Source organism: Perissodus microlepis, chromosome 8, assembly GCF_051167445.1.
Source record: "Perissodus microlepis isolate ML-2025 ecotype Zambia chromosome 8, ASM5116744v1, whole genome shotgun sequence".
Lineage (NCBI taxonomy): Eukaryota > Metazoa > Chordata > Actinopteri > Cichliformes > Cichlidae > Perissodus > Perissodus microlepis.
Genome location: NC_140468.1, coordinates 16,486,766 through 16,509,733, shown reverse-complemented (window position 1 = coordinate 16,509,733; position 22,968 = coordinate 16,486,766). Strand labels below are relative to the sequence as shown.

General features: G+C 37.0%; 1 protein-coding gene across 1 annotated transcript; it reads right to left on the bottom strand.

Moving 5' to 3' along the window:
• Window positions 1-601: 601 nt before the first annotated feature.
• On the bottom strand, window positions 602-22,338 carry LOC146381700 (integrin alpha-M-like). Its single transcript, XM_084938633.1, has 31 exons — window positions 22,087-22,338; window positions 21,764-21,848; window positions 16,473-16,575; window positions 16,207-16,310; window positions 15,779-15,849; window positions 15,269-15,383; window positions 13,297-13,424; window positions 13,030-13,175; window positions 12,475-12,625; window positions 11,545-11,689; window positions 10,885-10,958; window positions 10,601-10,721; window positions 9,468-9,607; window positions 9,207-9,347; window positions 8,905-9,117; window positions 8,654-8,787; window positions 7,837-7,979; window positions 7,581-7,735; window positions 7,345-7,470; window positions 4,348-4,421; window positions 4,034-4,175; window positions 3,845-3,943; window positions 3,664-3,743; window positions 3,506-3,592; window positions 3,320-3,389; window positions 2,155-2,253; window positions 1,942-2,022; window positions 1,724-1,834; window positions 1,465-1,578; window positions 1,277-1,387; window positions 602-1,098 (listed from the first exon to the last, which is right to left on the bottom strand). Exons 1-31 carry the CDS (start codon window positions 22,336-22,338, stop codon window positions 997-999), a joined length of 3,717 nt encoding a protein of 1,238 aa, XP_084794759.1. The 3' UTR covers window positions 602-996.
• Window positions 22,339-22,968: the final 630 nt, after the last annotated feature.

Here is a 22,968-nt window from a genome sequence, read left to right as displayed (position 1 = left end):
ACTTATAAAATAGATATATACAGTTAAAAGTCTAAAATTTATGCCCTCTTTTTCAAGGTGTCCAGTGGGCAGGATTAAAGTCTTTGTCAGGCCAACACTAGTCCCAAGGCCTTATGTTTGACACCCCTAATTTATAAGGTTGTTGAAATCTGCAGACAGCTGAGACTGAAAAACTCACTTAGATGAGTTTATGAATGTTTCTTCCACTAAAAACAGATGAACAGAATCAACTTTTTAGGATGTTGTTACAAGAATGATTGTGCATGCATCACACTAAACAGTCCATTGTGTTACATCCATGAAAGTAGTTTGTGAAATCAGTGACGTATTGATTCTGCTGACAAAGTCAGAGTTGAAAACCAAAATGCAGAAGTTACAGGGTGACTGTTCAGAGTTACGTCAGTGATTTAGAGGAAGCCCTGTGTACACCGAGCTACAATACTGACAGCACTATGTTTTAAACAGTACATGACACTGTATTGGGATTATTTTTGTTTTTGATCATATAAACAATATACATACAGATGATGCCAGAAAGGTCTAAGGATTAATGGCTGATGCATGTGGATTGGTTGCAGTCATGTGTAGCTTCCTTAAAAATTCCTACTTCTTTCCACTTCCTGCAGTGTCACTATGTGTTAAAACTATTCACAAAATCACCTATTGGTGGTGCTAAAGAGACAGTTGCGCCAAAACTATCAGCACAAAACTACAAAAACTAACAAGAATTTGCATGTATCGCACTGCACTAAGCACAAAAATTCTAATTCACTGTACAATGTTTGCAATTCAAACTCAGAAATATTCATTGTATAGTAAAGTGTAAAGTGTTGAATGAGTGGGTGAAAGAATGATGTCAGATAAAGCAAGCTGTTTTTGGTTTAATTAATCCAATGTGGTAGCATTGACATTTTTACACAAAATGTTGACATCTAAAATTATAAGGAGGATCTATAGCTTTCATATAGTTTAAACATGCAACTACAAATGTGATCTTTATTTTTCTGCCGGGGATGGACTTCCATCAGTCCCTGGATCTGGACCGTCCTCTGCATTGTCATTTATCATCTGCTTGTACTTACTCTCAAAAAATCCAGCCTAGAATTGCAAGGAAAAACATAAAAATGCACCAGTCATCCATTAAAAAGATTAGTGAAAAAACAAAGCTATATGAGTGAATATACTAACCTTTAAACTATTTTTAACTGAACATGTTATCTAAAAACTTTAAAGCTGTGCAAGTAATTGAAAAAAAAGTCTAAAAAGTGTATTTTACCTTATACAGACCAGCAGTGAGTAAAGCCAGAAAAGCCAACCCTCCCAGACATCCTCCAATGATCTCTTTGGTGAAATTTGCCTCAGAATATACTTCAACCACTGCTTCAAGCTGAGAGATAATAGAATATGGATTATATTCAAGATCTTTCATAACTCAGACAAGAGAAAAAAAAAAGATGTAATCACCTTGTGAACAGGAGGATTGTTGTTAGACACTGTTGAAAAGTAGATGTATTGGCTTTGGTCGTACTCCACAGTGGCTGTACTGGTCAAGAGGAATTTGGTAGATTGCAGTCCAATCTAAGAAAAATGAAACACAATGAGCCAAAATTGGGTGTTTTTTGATTTAATAGGAAACATACTTATCTTTAAAAAAAAAAACAAGTTATTAGTACATACTCAGGAACAAATCTTAATGAGACAACACAAACTTCCCTTCAACTACCTGCTCTATCCATCGTGAACTAATGTTGGCAGAGATTTCGTATGTCCTACTCTGCAGTCTTTTCAAGAATGAGTTGCACTTGAACACTCTGCACCTGGCTACAGAGCAGTCCTGAGGGTGAGAAAATGCAACATAAGCTGTGATCCAGTGTAATGTGATTTCTTTTTAAATCTACAATTAGGGTAAATATGAACAGTTAAGTACCAAGGCATACTTACCACCACTTTATTCTTTTGTATTTTTGGAACAAAATCTCTGACACTTGGTTCTTCATCATTTCCTCTCTGACAATCTGAAATCTGTGTTTGATTTATCAAATAAAAAACAGTTTGATAGATTTATTAGTTCTAATTTCACCATATGCATCCATCCATATCAAAATTTAAGCCATTTGTGGAGTCAAAAACTAAGACTTCTGACAAATGTAATACCTGTAGACTGCTCAAATCCACCCAAATGTCTTTTTCACCAAGCTTCACTGGAACTTTGATCACCACAATGAAATTAAGCGCTCTGATATCGTTTGTAACCTAAACAAGTAAAGAAAAGGACAATCAACCATTAAATTTAGGTCTAAATCATACAATGGACTCATACAATGGAAAAATATAGATACAGTGTTGGGAAAAAGTGATTTCCTATTTTTTTTTTTGTATGTTTGTCACACCTAAATGTTTTAGACCATCAAACAACGTTAAATATTAGACAAAAATAACAAGTAAATACAAAAGGCAGTTTCTAAATGAAGGTGTTTATGTTTGAGAGGAAATAATATCCAAACCTACATGGGCCCATTCATTGTAGCAGAATTGTTGTAATTCAGACACAATGGAGGGTTTTTGAGAATTAAAACCACCTTTGTAATGTCATATCACAGCATCTCTTTGGGATTCAGGTCAGGACTTGGACTAGGTGTGCTTGCTGGTGTGTTTTGCATCCTTGTCCTGCTCCAGAACCCAAATGTGCTTCAGCTTCAGGTCATAAACAGATGGCCCAACATTCTCCTTCATGATGTTTTGGTATGTTTGTCTCATCAGTCCACAGAGTATATTCCCCAAAGTCTTGGGGATCGGTAAGATGTTTTCTGACAAAAGTGAAACAATCCTTTATTGTTCTCTTTGCTCAGCATTTCTTTTAATCTTGGAGCTCTGTCATGCAGGCCATTTTTGCCCAGACTCTTTCTTATGTCAAGAAGTCTGACCCTGAGGTAAGTGGTGGGAGATCTCAATTGCTTTGTTTCTTGTTGGTTCTGGATTTTCCTTGAAATGCAGCATGATGTCTGTCTGTTGAGGATCTTTTAGTTTACTTAATTTATCAGGCAGGTCCCATTTAAGTGAATTCTTAAGAAAAGATATAGCAGTAATCAGGCCTGGGTGTGGCTAGAGAAATTGTACAACTTTCCAAAAATGTGATACACCACAGTTAACTTGTGTTATAAAATTAACATAATGTTTTTTGTATTATCTTGGTCTAATAATAACAATTTTTTTGATTATCTGATAAACATTTAAGTGTGACAGACATATACAAAAAAAAAACAGTAACTCTGGAAAGAGGCAAAAACTTTTTCACACCACTGTAGAAGTTTAAATGTACCTTAACTGATTGTTGGACTGGTTTCTTCAAATCATTCTTCCCAAATGTGAAATTGTTGTAGCTTAGTGAGCTAAACAGATAATGTATATTTAATGTTTAAAATATATATAATACTTGTTATTACATACTTATTTGTTACTTACTACATGTAATTCTTTCTTTAGTTACAAACAAAACAACACATACCTCGCAAATGTCATAAAAATGCTGTATTTTACATTAATTGATTTCCTTTTGTAAAGTTCACTTGTAGGGGCATGCTCCTGATTTCCACTGAAAGAGAGAAGTGAACATATTTGTAATGTATACATGGGGCTGTTACTTAAATGAGGAAGGAACATTACCTGGTGGCATTTGCAGTGATAAAGATCTCCTTCTCAAATTGACTGTTGGTGTCAATCCCATAGGAGACAATGAAGGAAGCCTTAATTGAATGAGAAAGATGAGTGACTTCTCTTTGCCTTTAAATTGTGCAAAAGTCAGAAAAAAAGAATTGATGAAAAAATGTTATTTACAAAAAAACACCTTAGTTTTGCTCTTGAAAATTGGCTTGTCAATAGTGCAGTCTGTCCTTCCCCGGGATAAACCATCTTCACTGTCCAAGGAGTTGCACTCAATTCTTCCCTTTTATTAAAAAACAAAATGATTCCTGGATGCATTTGAACAACAACAGATCAGTGATGAACCGATACAGACGTGATCCTGATGCCTTACCTGCTGACTCGTGAACTTCCTGTAGGAGAGTCCAGCTGGGTACATGAGAATAACATGGCTGTTGTAGGAGTTTTCTCCTCTGTTCTCCACTGTGACTGTGACATGCAGAAATTCATCAATGCCCACTTTAACTACTGAGGATCTGGTAGCACATGGAGAAAGTTGAGAAAAAGAGAGAGGAAACAAGGCTACAGGCATACTAATACTGCCACAGTGCATCCAAATATAATGTACTTTGAGCTCTGATAAACCATGTTATTTTTCAGTTCAAACAATATAGCAACAATAGCTGTGCTCACACAAGCAAGCCTCACCTGGTGAAGCCGAAATCCACTTTAAGGTTATCAACACATCTGTTGTCAGTACCACAGTTGATCTCAAACCCTAACTGTGAAAGAGAGCAATATGGAAACGTAAATAAAGTATATATTATTTGCTTTATGAACTAGTAGATTTTAAACTGAACTGGGAGCCAATTAAGTGACTTCAGTACCAGGTTAATATGTTCAAATTTACATGTACATGTAAGGTCTGTGGCTGATATATTCCGAAAAAGTTGAAGTAATAATACGGATTATCTGGAAAATCCTGTAAATAAAATATTATTACCTTACCTGCTTAAGCAGAGACTAATTTCTGAGTCAGTTTTAGCTGAGAATTATTAAATTTTTGATAAATATCTTTAAGTGATTAAAAAAAAGAACTATCTGTGTGTCACGGTCCCTGTGCCTCACCGGCTGATTCCGTGTGCTCTCTCTCTCTCTCTCTCTCTCTCTCTAATCAGAAGGGCTTTTTAAGATGGCAGACCTACACTACTCGTCGCTGGAACGTTGAGTCACCCGCGTTAGTGCTTCAGCAATCTGCCTAAGTCTGTGAGTTTCCTTGTGATCTAGTGCCAATTGGATTTTCTGTGTGTGTGCGTAGATTCCCCCCGGACCCGTCCCTGTACCCCCGAGTGAGCGAGAGGAGCGACTGGAGTGGGAAAAGAGTGGGATTGTTGGCTGAAAGAGCAGAGTGTGGTTTTGGACCCTTCCCCCCCTGGAGCCCCGGACCCCTTCCCCGAGCACCTTGTGTATATATATATATATATATATATATATATATATATATATATATATATATATAATCACCCGGTGACAGCACTGTAAATAAATGCACTATCAGTTTCTGCAAAGGTCTCCTGGTCTGCGCCTGAGTCCGTTTACAAAACCGTGTCACTGTGGCCTTATTAATATTCTTATCAAAACTGAGAACACTTTCCAAAATTATGCCCAGATTCCAGGTGTGTTTCCAAAAAATAGTATTGATATGAACAGAATTTTTTTTTCCTGACCTTTTGGACCAAAAACAAAATATTTCTGCCATAGTTTCATATTTAGACAAATTTGATCTTTTCTAAAGAGATCTGTTATTTTATGGAAGGTAATAAAATTGTTCACCTAGTGGGTGTCTCTTGAACAACAGTAGCTCTTCAACTAGATAGAGCTAGAGTGAACCAGAGTTTGGATGACTGGGTGGGTGGCATGTAGACCACCCTAACACTGGGAAGAGCATCACTAGGGCAGGGGGTGAATTGAATGCTACTTGGCCACAGTGATGAGGTTGGAGTTGGTCACAGATGGAGGCAACTACAGAAGGCCACTTACTGTCTTGCACCAACTGTGACCACATCATTTTTTAGTCTGTTTATTAAAGGATTCTGATTCGGCATCCCACAGATGGAGTATGATTGTAGTTATCACCAGCAGCGTGGAAATCATCCTTATTCAGGATAGAGAATTAGGCTCAGATTTTCTGGCAAGACATGGAGCTAGCCTAGGCATTTGGCTTAGTTCCCAGCTTGTTCAAAAGGTGAAATGCCAGGTGGCAGCTACATCCAGGCATGGGAAGGTTGAAGTTAGTTTCTCATCTGCAACGGTGACTATGGAGCCAAGGAGCCGCTCAACACGTCTGATCTGGTACCAAGTAGATATTCTTCCTTCCAACTAGGCAATTTTTGTAAGTCAAACGGAGACAGTTGCCACATCCATTAGGAAGCAACGCTGAGATCTTTAACATGACCAATAAGTAGAAGAGCCCCGTCACCTTTCAACTGGAAAAAAAAAAGGTCTGGAGGACATAATGCAACCACCAAGAGAGTGAAGCACATGCAAGCAAGTGTCCAAGACATACTTTTATCTCCTTATGCAGACTCCAAAAACAGTATCAGAAGTTTTGGCAGTTTGCAAGTCAGTATACCACTTTGGTGGTTTTCAACCACTGCAAATGTGCTCCTGTGCAGCCCTCCACAATCCCAACTGCATATCGCTAGACAAAATGACCTATGCATCAGTCGAATGCTGATTTGTTGACAAGTGGTCCAGAATAGGGAAAGGGGAAACAGTAGAGTTCACCAGGAATAGATCAAATATGCAAAAAAGAGAAAAAAAAGTCATAAAAGGTCAAAAATAGATTGTGCAAAGTACACACAGTGGCTGCCATGGACACTTGACATTGTTTTCAACACTTGGTTTCACTTCAGCTCTTTGGATGTCATAACTTCGCTTTTCTCGGTAGTTGACTGATGGACTATCAACAGCACGCAAGATTAGCCTAAAGACTGGATGTATCATGTATTTCTGACGCTGTCCTCATCTGACAACAAACAATGTCTGCAGGCAGACGGGTAGTCTGTGACTGTCTGCAGACTGCCTTTGCTCTACTCCCTCTCAAGCAAAAAATAAGCATAATTTGGTCATTTGCACCACAAATTGCAATATATTTAAGTACGTATTGTTCTTCTTCTTGAAGAATATTTCTTCACAAAGCACAATGCAATGCTTGCTAATGAACAGCAATTTGGCTATTCTACTAAGCATTGCTTTTGTGCTGTTTTTACTGGGATCCGCTTCTTGAACACTTCTTAGACATAGGCACTGTTCATAAAGTAAAAGCTTGTATATTTTTTATTTTTAAACTTGAAATTTGTCACTACTGTGGAAGCAGCTGAGAACTATATAGGTTCTCTTTTGTGTTAAAAACGTGTTTTAAAAGACTAAAAAAAATTGCACACAGAAAGCTCTTCTTTGCACAGCTTGCATGTATTGTAGGGGTACACCACTGGAGTAAATATAACCCATTTACTTCCAGTACTTCAGTAGAAGTGTCTCCAATAGGTATAAGTCAATTGCATGCCAATAATACAAGGCATTTGAAAATGAAAGTGCAAAACTAAAACTGTTTCTTAACTTTGACTAGGCTCAGTTATCCAGTCAAATATTCTTTGGGTTTGTTTTTTAGTTGGTTGGTATTTTTTTTCTTGGGTTACTTACAGGAAAAATAGTTGCTGTTTGACACTGTGGGGCAAGACTTGGCCTGAGGTTTGTGTTTAATGGCAACCCATCAAATATGAATTTGAGCTCATTGGAAAGTACATTAAGAGCATCCTCTGGACAGGCCTGCAAGAAGAGAACAACGTTAAGTTTAGAGGACTCTGAAAAAACAATCTTTTGTTTAATGACTTGAATCTCTCTTGGTTTTAGTACTTTTTCAGATGTTTAGATTTTACCTCGATAATGAATTTTACAGTTGAACATTGTCGGTTTCGTAAGTCAACAGTAACTGATCCAGACTGCTCTTGTTGTTTCCCACTGACATAAGCCCGGTTGGTTGGAGATTTGCGAGAAGCATCCAGTGTTAAAGTGTAATCAATCCTTGCTTGAGCTGGAACAAATACATTTCCATGTTACAAATGTTTAGACATTAACATTAAAATAATGGACATTGGCTTTTTTGTTTTACAAAAAGTGAGGTGAATGATGAACCTGCGTTGACTGTAGACACTCTGCTCATGGTAAAACAGATTGCAGCTGTGTTCTCCAATGGTTTTGAGCAGTCTACATTCTGAGTAGGAATTTGGTTTGGGCTGAATAACACCTCAGCTTTTACCATTACTATAGGTCTTGATCTGGAAAGTAGGGGGAAAACGTGTAAATTACATTTGGGGTTTTAATTAGTACCAAACTTAAAGCTACAGAATTTTGAGTCACCCAAAAATGTCCTTTTTCAAGCTGAAATGTTGTAAATGACAATTAATTATTTATACAACAAATCTTAAATGAACATTTAAGGAAATGCTTTTTGATTGAATTTTCACAACTCTAGAACAATAGTGTTTCAGTTAAGTAACTTTATCATACCAATTGGCTTACTAAATGATAATTATTTCATAATGCTAACATGACTTTACTACACACTATTTTATTAAATCCTCTGTTTTGGGGTAATGCATGCATTTCAATTTCTGAATGGAAATCATTTGTTACAACAAGACTGAACACAGACTATAATTCTAGATGCTTAAGCAACCACATTTATTGCTTCTTTAACCAGTAGAGCATTTTCAATCAAGTGTTAAGATAACTAGAAAAAGGAAATCCATTCATTAGTTACGTTTTGAAAATTATAAACTTTCATTAATATAATTTGACCTTTGAAAAATAAATATGTTTTACCCTGTTCTATATTTCAAACTGATGTAAACTTTTATACATTAGTGAATTCATTAAGGTTCACCATCAACAAAAATGATAGAATTATCATAAACGACAGTAATGTATGATTACACTATCTTGGACTTACCTCAGTAAGACAACTCTACCCTTTGAACCCACCGCTAAGTCAGGCAGTCTATCACCACTATGATCAAAAGATGACTGACTGATTGTGAGGCCAAAGAACTTCAGTCCTGACTGGACCTCAGAGCCAGTAATTCTCTGTGTACATTGAAATATTTTAATCAGATTATATATTCCAACTGTAGATTGTATAGATATTGGAATTACGTGGTAGATGATTTTAGTCATCATTGTGAGTTCTTTGATGTCATGTACCTGTGAGTAAGTAGGACTGATTCTTCCTCTTCCTTCACCATTAAATATGTAGATGCTGCCTTCACCATTATTCTCCAAAGATGCTCCAACTGCCAAATCCATGAATCCATCTGAGTTTAGATCAGGCAGCACAGCAAGAGAAGAGCCGAACCTTCCTTTGACAGCTGCATGTCCTCTTAGTACTAACAGATCATCAAAATTACACTCCACAAACTAAATGGAGGAGAGTGAATATTATATGATCATTAAATTATAGACAAACAAACTCATTAATTTTATTGTAGTAGATAAAACTGATTTACCAAATCAATTAATCTGCAAACATAAACTCTTCCCTCTCTATCAGGCTCCATGTACATTGGGGCAGATATGAAGATTAGATCAGTGATGTCATCATTATTTATGTCCATGGTACACACCTCTGCCCCGAAATATTCACCAGTCTGATAATGTTAAAGCAATAAAATTATTAATTAGAAAAACTGTGTAACTGAAACAGCTTTTATTTTCGAGAAAATAATTTTTACAATTTGATTCAGGTTTGTCTTCCTGCAAAAACATACCTGTGACGAAAAGGACTCAATCTTTTGGTTTTTCAAGTTTTCTCTGTTAACAGCGACCACAGCTCCTCTGTGTTTATATCTTGGAGCACCAACAACTGTCAGAGAGCCACGATGGGTTTTAGCAACTGCCATAGAGTAACCTAGAATTTAGGTATTCAAAGGGGGAAGAAAGATTAAGATGCCTCCATTTAAATTTGTCATGGTCCTGGGTCAGTGACCCAGTGTTTTGCATTATTATTGAACTTTGATTCTGTCAGTATTTATCATTTCTAGTCTTTTGGTTTCGGTGTTAGCGTTCTTAGTATTCTGGTTTTTGTCTCTGTGTTCCATGGTTGCTTTGTCTCCCCTGTCAACTCTATCCCTGTTAAGCCTGCGTTTATGTGTTATGTTTCCTGCTTTACTTTGTAAATCTGTGTGTCATGGTAGTGTGTCTAGTTTGGCTTCTGTCATGGTGCTGGGTCGTTGGCCCAGCGTTTTGTGTTTTATGATTATGTCCCTCTGTTCTAGTTATTCTGTGTCCTCCCCCCTTGTGTCCGGTTCGGGTTCTAGATTTCCTGTTTTGTTCTGAAGGTCTGTGTCTGTTGTCATTGTGTTCAGCTTGTCTCCTCCGGTCCTCATGTGTATTGGGTTCAGCTGTTCTTCCCTCCTGTGTGTGATTAACCGATTACCTTGTGTGTGTATATTTAGTGGGTGTCGGTCTGTGTTCGTTGTCGGCTCGTCTGCGTTCTATGGTGTTCCTGTTCCTTAGTCTGCGTCTCTCTGCTCTGCTCCCAGTTTCGTTAAGATTTCAGATCTCATGCTTGTGGGTTTCTCCTGTTGTACTCCCAGAGATTGCAATCCTGAGTTTCCCAGTGTTTTGTTTTTAGTTGCCAGTTTCTGGGTTTTGGTTTGGTTTTATAAGTGTTTTTTGTGTAAGTTTTGCCACTGCAATAAAGCAGCCTCCTTCAGTTCATCCCTGTGTTTTGAGTTCTGCATTTGGGTCCTTTCTCCTGCCTGACACAGCAGTTTCATGACAAAATTGTGTCCGTTTTTCAAACTCATTAGTGTTTCTGGGTGAAAGAACTGGAGCAGAGCTGTGTATATACATGATTACGTGTGTATGAGTTAGATTGTTAAAGCTGTAATATTCTTACCAAGATAACTGTCAGGCTCCAAAGACACATCCTCATATGTTTTCACCTTCTGGCCTCCTGTTGTGTATTGCACGTAGCCTCCTTTCCACTGGTTTGCACCAACAATAGACATCTGAATTCCCTACAGTGTAGAAAGAAAATAAATTTTATATATAATTTATTAAACTGATTTAACTGTATAAATGTTTATTTGCCTATAGGTCATAAAAACTGCCGGACAGGCACATGTGAATCTTTCTTTCTATGACTCGGCTGTCTGGTGAGTTTCAGGTAGTTTTAATTACCTCAGGCACATAACCTGCACTGAATCCCTCTTGAGACATTTCCATTTCCAGTGACTCTCCACTGCTTTGAGATCCTGTGTCAGAAAAATAAATGAGAAGGTAAAAGAGAGACACAATACAACATATACATTCATACAGGTTCATTCTCTCACTATGCTTCATTATGCTAAGTGCAATTTTCAAATAATTTGTTTATTATAAAAGTATCTGAAAATGGATTCTTCCTTTCAAAACGTTATAGTAATAGCATGCTTAGCATGAAATTTAGCATTATTATTACATTCATTAACATAATAAATCATTTCAAATGATTTTTTTACTGTTTATTATAACAGCATTTGTTGTTCATTTCTCTAATGTAAAGTTACAGGATGTTCAATTTAAAATGTGAATCTAATGAATACAATATAATAAAGTTGATACAATGTGGTGATTTTAGTTGCTTCATAGTGTAGCAGTTTACACAACAAATGAAAGTTCACTGCTTCAATTCCAGTAAAACACACAGATTATCATCATGTTAGGAATGACATCTGATGTGAAAAAACTCTTATGAATAGGTAGGCAGTAAAATAATATTTAACATAATGTAATTATTTGAATTTTTGAAACATTTACAGGAATTTTAACAAAGTTGAAACAATAAATTCATGTTCATACCTTCGATGGAGAAAATTTTGTCCTGCAGATTCTGTCTTATTACTTCAAGTGCGTCGAAGTTCTCCACCTCAAACACATATGAGGGAGTGGATGCAATGGTGCGCAGTTCTTTTCTTGCATCAGGGAGCCTAAATGCGCTGCCCACCTATGATTTTACAGATATGTTTGAGTCCTCATATTAAGCAAGATTATTTGCTCACTTTAGTAAAATACAGTCCTTATACTTCACCTGATTTACAGTAAAATTTACACACATCACTAAGCCATTACTTAGCCTTAACAAATATTTGAGAAAGAATTAGTCATTTTAAAGACCTTACCTAATATGAGTGTGATACTGTAATATGATCTCACTGCTGCAACAAGTCAGTTTGTGAAATTTAATCCCTCCTGTATATTCCACGATTGACTATAAATGGTATTATTTCAAAGTGGAAGCCTTTAGAGCAGGGGTCCCCAATCCCAGTCCATGAGGGCCGGTGTCCCTGCAGGTTTTAGATGTGTCCTTGATCCATCACAGCTGATTTAAATGGATAAATTACCTTCTCAACATGTCTTCAGTTCTCCAGACGCCTAGTAATGAACTAATCATGTGATTCAGGTGTGTTGACCCAGGGTGAGATCAAAAACCTGCAGGGACACCGGCCCTCGTGGACTGGGATTGGGGACCCCTGCTTTAGAGCCATGCCAACTCAGTGTAAAAGTTGAAAACACTTTTAACCTCCTGTGGCATTAATGCAGCACAAAGATTGTGAGCTTCATAGACTGGGTCTCTATGGTCAAGCAGCTTCTGAAGGTGTAGTGAATGAGTTGCTCAGGACCTGTCTCCCTATAGTGCATTATAATGGGAGTGTAGTGTGACAAGTGAACAAAACCAAGTACTAGTATAAAACGCAACATTCTGCAAGCTTAAATAATGAAAGTACTTACCCCAATAGCAAATCGAACAATGTTTTTACTCTCTGCTCGCTTTGTTGCATCTCGTAGATCATACCGGTCAGTAGATTGTCCATCAGTAATTACTATCAAGACCTTCTTCCCATTTGGTCTGGAACCTCTTTGTGGTGTGAAAACGTTGTTCCTGTCAAATAAAAAAAAAAATCTAATTTCTAAAGATTGTTTTGTTTTACAGTTGATCTTGTAAATTATATACTATCAGGTAAATTGCATGGTTGTTATTTAAGCATACATCATTCTGTTTTGCTTTTTTTTTTTTTACTTTTGTACAAATCAATGTAATACAAGTTTGATTTTTGTTTTTTTCAAATTTAAATCTGCAAACATTTGAATTTAGCCTTTTTTGGTGCCATGACTCTGGTGAAGATACTTTAAAACCCAAGTCTGAGTACAGTGTCCCATTTAAAAGGCTTCCTGCAATCACAGTCAAATTAGTGTGGTCAGATTCAAAGAAAAAAAGTCATCTGGACAGGAAGTCCAAACAATGAGGTAACTGCAGTGCTTCAGTAATATCATTGTATTACTTACACAACATGTGTGATGGCCTTAGCTGTGTAAGTAGATCCCCCCTGCTGTCTGATTCCATTGATGTCAGTCTCCACTGATCCAGATGAGGAAAATTTCTTAAAGTTAAAGTGAACCTCTGGATAAGTGGAGAACTGGGAAACGGAAAACTGAAAAGGCAGAAATTAAAACATGTAAAACATTATTTTTATGGGACTTAATAGAAATAACAATGGAACTATTTTATATCTGTGCCATGATTTTACTGACAGAGCGACAACAGCTGCTTACCTGTGTTTCACTTGAGAGAAATGATTGAATTATCTCTTTCACAAATCTCTTCATTGTTTGAAAATCAGCCTGAGACACGCTGCCTGAACCATCCAACAGAAAGGCAATGTCTGTTTGCAGTGGGCACCCTATCAAAGAGATTAATTTCAGAATGAAATACATTTTAAAGGGTTAATTTTAACATTTTCCTCAAACTCATATTATATAAACAATAGAATCGAATAGAAAAGAATAGCCCTTTGTTGCAGATTGTACATGTACAGTGAAACTATGGCTGCTCACACCAACTGTGCAGGAAATATAAATACTAAGACAACAAAAATAAATAACAAAGAAGAGGAAGGCACACATTAAAAGGAGAAGTTGCTTGAAGTGCTTAAATGCAGTGCAGGACTTGGGACTTTGTGGGTGGGGGTTACCATAAATTTCTCATTTAGACAAGCTTCTCTTTAATGTAAATTCTTAATAAAGTTGATGTAAAACATCCAACTTTAACTCTAAATAGACTATCTGAAGTATGCATTCAAGAAGGAAAATAATTATGTACAAAACCTAATTTGTGATGTGGAAGTGATTTCTAGTGAACGAATATTAAAAGAATTTAGATGGTGTGCATACGATACAGATTTTAAACCAAATGAAAGTGATAAAAGATTTCAGTCTTGGATAGAGAGTGGGCTAACAACATTCCATTCCTCCACACATAAAGGGACACTATGGAGTTTTCAGTCTTTACAAATAAGAAATGGCCTAAGACAAGTAGATTTCTTCAGGTTTCTTCGAATGCGGGATTATTTTAACAAACATTGCAATATCCCAAACCCAAACTCGGTTGAGTCAGGAATTTTTAAGATAGTTAAATTAACATATGTTGTTTCTCTGAGAAAGGCAATCTCCAAACTATATAATGTGCTTCTTCGGGCAAGGAAGGATACTACTCAAAACATTAAGACCAAATGGGAATTGGAATCAGGGATGGGTATAACAAACGAGAACTGGGAGAGGATTTGTAATTTTCATTGGTACTCAACAAGTTCACTATCTTGGAGAGACCAATGAAAATGAAAGCAAAATGCTGGAGAAGATGTGGATCAGAAAAGGCACATCAAGGCAATTCATTAAACTCTGTGCGAGGTCTTTAAGATAAAATTTGTAATTTTGTAAATTTGTACATGGGTCTGGGGATGGGACACAAAGCTCTTACAAGCGCTATTAGTGGCCAGCAAAAAATCAATAACCAAAAATTGGCTAAATCCAACTCCGCCAACACTTGAGGATTGGTTTAATGTGGTTTTTGAAATATTTAACATGGAAAAATTGACATTCTCCTTAAAAATTCAAAAAGATAAATTCTACAAAATATGGAATAAATGGATTAGCTTTGTGTCCCCCATCCGCCCTGAATTTAGGTAACATCAGCCCTGAATTGGTGTATCTCCCATGTATTGTATAATGCCAGGTCGACCCTCTACTTCATAATATGTATTAAATGTACTTTAAGTAAATAAGTTAAATATGTTGCATTATGTATACACTGTCAAGCCACCGAGTTCACTTTTTGTTATGTGAATGTAAAACAAAAGGACTAAGAAAAAGTCTTTTTTTTTTTTCCTTTTGACTAAATAATATTAATGCACTTTACTGTAACAAGCCCTTTTCAATAAAAATATAATTTTAAAAAAAGAGAAGGAAATGATTTCTAAGCAATATCTAAACTTGATTTAGGTTTTTGCAAGTTTTTTAGGGGTGTGGCTTCAGATTTGGCCTTGACTGTCATCTCTTTTTTACACCAAATCATACAAGTCATACATGTAGCCTGGTGTCCCTTCTACCTTTGCAGCAATCTCATCTTCCAAAAAAGTATTTTTTTATTTGCTCCACTGCTTTTTCTGATCAGCCTTAATTTATGCTGACATGTATAAGAGAGTATGTGTTAAAGAGTGTCTCTTTGCCAAACTCCTTTTACTGTTACCTTGAATAGAAGAAGGTACGGGTGGTCCAAGCCTATTATAACGGTCCAACTGAAAGCACACCCCGTTGTACATGGTGATGCTTTTGCAGTCCTTTGCAATGGTTGGACCACACACCTGAGAGGAGACAAAGCCAAGATGTGATTAAACAATGGTATATAGTTTGAGATCAACCAATTTGACAAAAAACTAATTCTTATATGACTGTTCAGAATTGGTGATTAAAAAAAACAAAAAAAAAAAACAACTTTAGCCTTTTTAAGAAGTTGTGCAAATTTTTTACCTTGATATGATTAATAATTTCTACGTTAAGGGACAAATTTGAGCATTTTAAAACATGATTTTAATTTTTTCATTAGTTAATTTTACAGCACTTTAGAGCCTTCACAACTTATTAAGTACATTATGACTTGACCTTCATGCATTTTGAGATTATAACAAAAAGTCTGAGACACAGAGGACAGAAGATTTTGATCCTTAGAGAATGTAACAAAGCACTGGTAATGTCTTACCACAGTGTTTTGTGCTCTTTGATCGCTTTTCATTGTCAAACCAAGCGACATGTTGACTGCGAAACCTGGTGCTGTAGTGAAAACATTATATTTTTATTGTTTTTTTTTTTTAAACAAAACATAAAATACACTGTAAAAGTAAGAGCACAAGGGTGAAGGTAACAAATTGAAAGAAAAACAGAATAAAATTTCACTATTACGTCATTTTAAAATGTTGAAAACAATAGAAAAGAAAAACCTTAATGATTTTTTTTCTTTGCTTATTTAATTTTCTTAACTGGTAAATCAATATTGTTTTTGAAGAGTGAATGTTACCTACTAAGATACCTAGATATATGTACTCTATGAACCGATTTAACGAGTTCTTGTGCCTGGATTTGTGCAAAATTTCTTTGAGAGCAAAATATTTACTGTTACCAGTTACCTACCTTCAAATTGGATATCTTGGCAGGTTTGGGAAGATGTGGTGCACCTATATATTCTCCCTCTTTCATTTTGTGAATACTGTTCAAGTGGAGCACTGACCAGCAGACTGAGGAAATAAATTCAGTCAATGATATAAGTTAAACTACAAAACTACAAGTGTTTTATATGTTTATTTTTTGCTCTGGTGCATAACATAGATGGTAGTTCAAAATCAATACATAAATAGCAATAATCTTAAACACACAGATGGAAACCAATGTTCACTTACTCTGATTGTCTTTGAACCACCTGGTAACCAAAACCAGCAGCAGAGCTCCTCAGGGTCCTCCAAGCCACGGGCTCAATATTGAAACAAAGTGTGGCACTAAACACTGAAAATTTAAGAAGAAAGAAGAATATCAGAAGTTTTATTTAAAGCCTTCATAAGAATGAAAATGTGGTTATAGCGCCTCTAATTAAAAATCACATTGAGAAAAGTAGGCTCTGGTTTTTTTTTTTTTTTTAACCCTTTCATTAGCACTAGCGACTAAAAAGCTCAGAATATTGTGCTCAAAGCAGTTACTTGCTTGGAAGTTATTAGATTTCATTGTGGAAGCTTAAATAGTTTTTGATTTGATTACCATACAGTGAAAATGTCATACCACAACATCCATACGTAACAAAGTCAAAGGGCTATGCTGTAGGCATGCAAGGCCAAACAAGAATCTCAGCAGCACTGAGCGTGTGCAGCTGAGCTAAATTGCTAATTGCAAACGTTCCACTAATTTTCTTTGCCAGTTTACACCTAGAAAGTTTTAAAAGTCATAGAAAATGAGAATTATAGCTATATTTTAATCAACTTCAGCACTCTAGAGGACTGCAAATTATATCTGGACAGTTCAGACTTATATTTATGAGTGTTTCAGTGCATTGTTATCAGGAACCCAAACGCACTGACTTGCTCAAGCAGCAAACCGGTATCATCCATGAAGAGAATTCACTCTGAAGATTCCCTGTAGCCAGCCTCTCCACAGACCGGTGACATGGTGGGCATTTTGAAGTCAATAAGCACAAAACTCTGCAGCTGTGATTCACGGCTAGCCCTTTTGGCAAGCCTTCAAAAAGACTTTCAAGTGCTGCACGAGTCAGTGGAATTCAGACAGCAGCTGCTGGCTGCAAACACTTGCTGCTGTAAACAACATCCTCAGAGAGTCGGTGAAATCCATCGAGAAGGAATGACCCGAGAAAACTGAAAGATCAAAGACACTATTATTGAGCTCCAGGCTCACAGCATGATGGATAGCTTGGTGTTTTCAGGAATACCAGAGATGGCAGAAGAGGATCCAGAAACAACGGTGAGTCATGATATCCAGACTTATCTGAAACTCTGGGTGGATGTAGTTAAAAACATCAGCATACACCGTGCTCATTGTTTTGAAGGTAAATGAGCAGATGGATGCAGATCCCGATCTTTTGTGGACAAATTCAAACACTGGTAAAAAGCCGCAGCCAGGAGCTGAGAGGAACAGACTTGAATGTTTGCAGTTTCCAAAGGAAATGCTGGAGTGATGCAAGTTCCTGTTCTCATTCAAGGAGGCTCCCAGGCTGTCATCATGGTCAATAAGCTGTATGTCAAAGGGCAACTTTATCATGACCAAAACACCACACAATGGCTGTACTGATCCTAGTTAGTACTAGGATAGGTTATACATGACCACACTGAGATTTGTCGCATGGCATGTATGGGAAGTTGATTTGAAGTAAAACAGGCTTAAACTTTCTAACCCGTTAAATGGCAAACATTGTCTTTCTACATTGTGGACTCATTGGTCTGAAACATCTGTGCACACACTTTTCCACATTTTCCTCACACATTCTCATTTTGTTACAACTCAAAAAACAGAGGTGTAGCCGTACTAATAAGCAGAAGAATAAACTTACTGTTAGCAGCTGTTATTACAGATCCAGAAGGTAGATTTGTAAAACTTAGATCCACTTAGATCCATGCTCAGTATTTATGTATTGCCAGTATCTAGGAATCAAATGTTTCTAGCAATCAAAGGCTCAGTACAGCAGTGAGTCAAAGGAATGGGCAGTCCACAGACATTCTTAAACAATACATGAGTGATTTTGGTCTTTGCAATGCTTGGCATTAACATCACCCCACTCTCAGGGATTAGACCTTCTTATAACCAGTACACTACTCCAGTACTCACACTCTTGCTTGGACAAGTTTTTAGTTAGCAGCTTCATTATATCACCATCAGATCATGCACCAGTGCCAGTCTCTCTGATACAGCCACAAATCCTGATGGTTTTCCAGCTGAGTGTTACAAAGAACTTGGGCCTATGATAGCACCTACTTTTTTTTTGGTAAAGGGTAACTCAAATTCAGAGTGATCTCCAAACATACCGCCCAATTCCAGTCATAAATGTTGACCTTAAAATACTCTGCAAAGTCCTTGTCAGAAGATTAGAATAAAATCACTTGATTCATAATACATCCTGATCAAAAAGGGTAAACACTCCACCACTAAAAAACACACAGACTAATAAATATAATATAAATATAATAGATTATTGCTCCATCAATAAATTAGAAACCGCAGTTGTCTTTTTAGCTACAGAGAAAGTCTTTGACCGGGTAAACTCTAAATTTTTATTAGCCGCTCAATACAAATTTGGATTTTTGGTACATTCTTCATAGATTGGATCTATACAGCTCTCTGAATGCATGTGTTAGGACTAAGTACTTCCCAAAACAGATCACGAGCTCGCATCTGGTTCACTGCTTGTGTTGTTAATGGGTGGATATGTGTGAGCGAGTAAGTGAATGCCTTGGGTGTGTGTGTGAGTGTGTGTGTGTGGGTGTGTGCCTACATGGCTGGTGTGTCTGGGGCTCGCTGAGCTTTGCCACTGAGGGACATGGTCATGGAAAATGGATATATACACAAGAAGTGATAAGTATATTGAAATTTATGTCCAGTTCTACAGTTCGTTTGGGTTGTAAGTAAGAATTTACTTTTGTTATGTTTGACTATTCAGGAAATAAACTCATAAACATTTTAGTAATTAAACTATTGATACAGTCAGAAGTTAACTGAGTTGATTGCAGAGATAGAGGAGAAAAATGCAAATAAGGAAATTGCCATTACAAAGGTATTTATAAATGATTTGCTTTCCCTTGCTAATCTGTAGTGTCTACTTGTTTTTAATTCCACAAGAAATATATTTTTTAAAGACACTTTGTCACTGTGCTGTGTGTATTTAGTAGAAAAACTTACTTACATATTTTTACTGTTTGCAGACATTTATTATTAATGAATAAAAGACAAACACAGAATGTGCACGCTTGTCTTACCTGACAAGAATAGCGTAGCACTAATTATCCAGTCCATTCTGTCACTCACATGGAAAATGTAAACAACACAGGAGTTCAGTATTACGTCTCTTGAAAGTTTCAGAGGAGGAGATGAAATCAAAATGCAGAAATCATAAGAGAGTTCCTCAAAGGTAAGAGTTTTATTTAGAGGAACGGCTGGTTATGTAGGAGGAGCTAAAATAGTGACAGCACTGTCTGTTTGATGCCAAACTACACTGTGGTGGTGGTGTTTAATGTGAATTAAACACTTGTTTTTAAGTAAACAATACTGACACTTACAGTAAACACATTGGATAGTTTATTAGTTTCTGAGCCACAAGATAAAATCCCTGTGATTATGAATATGAAGATAAGAAATAGTAAAACAAAAACCTTCAATTTAAGGTTCTATCAGTTTGTTATTTGCTGGTGTGAAAATATTTTTTTGGGTAAAAAGTTGGTCTTAATCAAATCTAAAAGCAAAAAGAAATCTAAAAATACAAATTCAGTTTCTGCTTTTCATGTGACTTCATCTGAACATCTATGAGTGAGAAAATTTGGTATCGTGGCAGTTTTGCAAGCGACAAAGAGGCCTGGATTTATTATGTTCCTACTTCATGTGTGTGGTTGACTGTTCATACCCTGACAACCCTAATCTTGAACAGTGTAGATATTTTGTGAGCACATTATCCTGATATGCACATAAAGTGAATACATTTTTAGTATTTCGCATCACTTTGAACATCTAAAAATACTTCATTTTTGAGCCTCGCCTCAATGGTAGATGACTAACCAGCTGATTCTTGCTGTATGCGGAAGTCTAGAAGAAGTCACTCTCCCCTAACCCGTACCACACCAGTGTTAAAGTATATTTTTGACACCACAAACTTACACGTGATGCTCTGAGCATATCCAAGGTGCAACATTTCACATGTTTTCAAATGTGTGTTTTGTTTCATAAGCTATTTGGATGAGAGAAACTGAAAGCGATGTGATGTGTAGTAAAACCTGACGATATGAATGTGTAACCTGATCCTGAAAAACACAGACTGATTAACCCTCTCAGGCTCAAATTAAACTTTTTGTTGCTAATGCACAACCAAGTCCTGCAGTGGTACTTCTGAGTAAAAAAAACTCATAAAATATGCATGTGGGGTAATCAGGTTGTTAGTTTTTAACTGTTGCAAATCGGCAACGCCTGCCTCGAGAGGGTTAATGGAAGATGGTCTGTAGTGACTTCAGTGTAGAGTGTGTACTTCAAAGAGATGCTTAATCCTACTGACACACCTTACATAGAGGAAGTAGAGCCTGGTGTTTAACTGGATAATGTCGATGAGGGAAATAACTTCCTTGTGTGGTGGTGGGGTGAATGAGGTATGATTTTCCTCCTGGTAATGGAACACTGCACCAGCTCAAGTTTTGCAATATCTAACTAAATCATCAATGATTATAGCACACTAAGAGATAAGAATCAAAAAAATGAAAACATGATTTATGCATGATATAGACCACTACACTTGGGGTAAAAGCGTCAGAAAGTTGTGGTTATTTAATATCTAGCTAAAGCAAAAGAAGTCGAGTGAGAATGAAGGACAATCTTAACTAACTTTTAAATAAACTTTTTTTAAGCAATTGTAATGGGAAGAAGCCCTGGTTTTTCCCTCTATGCAGACATCATGTGTGATCACACAACTGAGGCTGAACTATATTTTCATAGTATATATAAATTTTTTTATTTGTTTTGTTTATTTAATTGAGACACAGCTTGCAGCTTTAATTGAAATGGCTGTCAAGACCACCTAAACCAAGACCAAGACAATACCAAGACCAGAGGGTATCGAGACCAAGACAAGACCAAGACAAGAGGGTATCGAGACCAAGACAAGAACAAGACAGACCGAGTCAAGACGAAGACAAAGATGAGACCAAGACCGAGACAAAAAAGTCTTTAAACTGCAGCCAGATGCTGCTTTGTTTACGGGTGTTGACTCCAAATCTCCCGACCACTATGTCAATCTGAGACAGCAAGACCAAGACAAGACCACGTAAAAGTGGTCTCGAGACATCCAACTCTAGTTTATAATTAGTGAATAAAACTTGTTGTACACGACAATAACAGTGTAGCACTAAATATGCAGTCCACAATGTGCACATCCTGGATAAGCTCTTGGACCAAGATTGCACCTGTGCTTGGCTCTATATTGTCTTTTAAGCCTCACTTTGGGATGAACCATCTTTAGCAAACACTACCGCCGTATCTTCCACCTCATCGCCCCTATCATTGCGGCGTAGATTACAGCCTCTCTAAACCAGAGAGGGAGGCTATAGAGAAGTATATCATGGATTCCTTAGCTGCTGGTATAATCAGTCTCTCCACTTCTACACTCCGGGGCCGGATATTTCTTTGTGGAGAAAAAGGACAAGTCTCTCCATCACTGTATTATTTGATTACCGAGGCCTGAATAAGACAAACTAGTACCCCTACTTCCTCTGTTGCCATGCACATTCAATCTTTTCTAAACTAGATTTGAGTAATGCTTACCATCTTGTCAGGATCAGGAAAGGAGACGAGTGGAAGACGTCCTGGTAAGAATCGCACTATTTCATTCATGCAGCACTCGTTCTGGTGACCAGCCTTGGCCAGAGATGTCCAGGAATTTGTCTCTGTTTGCCCCACCTGGGCACAGAATAAGACTTCAAGCTCACCTCCCACCAAACTCCTAAGACCAGTTCCCACTCCTGGCAGACCGTGGTCCCATATTGCTTTACCTCCTTTCTTAGGTAATATTACCATTCTCACCATTGTTGACTGTTTCTTCAAGGCTGCCCAGTTTGTCCCTCTCCCAAAATCCCCCACAGCCCTTGAAACAGCACAGTTACTTACCAAACATGGCTTCACTACATCCCCAAGGACACTGTATTGGACCAAGGTCCTCAGGTCACTTCCCGAGTTTGGAAGTGTCTCTCCATTTAAACCTGCCTCGAAACTTGAAAATTCATAACTCTTTACACGTCTCTCTTTTGAAACCTTTTGTTTTTGAAGTCTTGCGTTTGGGTTCTGCTTTTATGACAGACCTGAGACATGTCCTAAATGCAAACAAAATTAGCACCATGATCATAGCTCTTCCTGATTTATATTCTAAAATTAGGCTCTTAAATGGTTCAAATGCTAAACTCTTATACTCATGTAGCATCTACTTTTTGTTCCTGTTTTTCTAATTTAAGGGACATTTCTAAATTGTGACATATTGTCTCTTTAGGAGAAATGGAGAAAATTATTCATGTTTTTGTGTCATTATTAGATTAATCTAATACCTTGTTTAATGCCTTAGATTATTAAACCAAAAAAAATCTAGATTATCATACAAAATGCTACGGCCAGAATATTAACATGATCCAGCAAGCGAGCTCACAAGGGTCCCAT

Bases quoted from the DNA above. Each gene is read 5' to 3' on its own strand.
- LOC146381700 (XM_084938633.1), bottom strand. From the start codon at position 22,338: ATGGTAATATTACCTAAGAAAGGAGGTAAAGCAATATGGGACCACGGT. The intron at 11,690-12,474 runs GTAAGTACTTTC...GTAAAATCATAG, and splicing joins TTGTTCGATTTGCTATTGGG to GTGGGCAGCGCATTTAGGCT. The intron at 2,254-3,319 runs GTACATTTAAAC...TTACTTGTTTAG, and splicing joins CAGTCCAACAATCAGTTAAG to GTTACAAACGATATCAGAGC.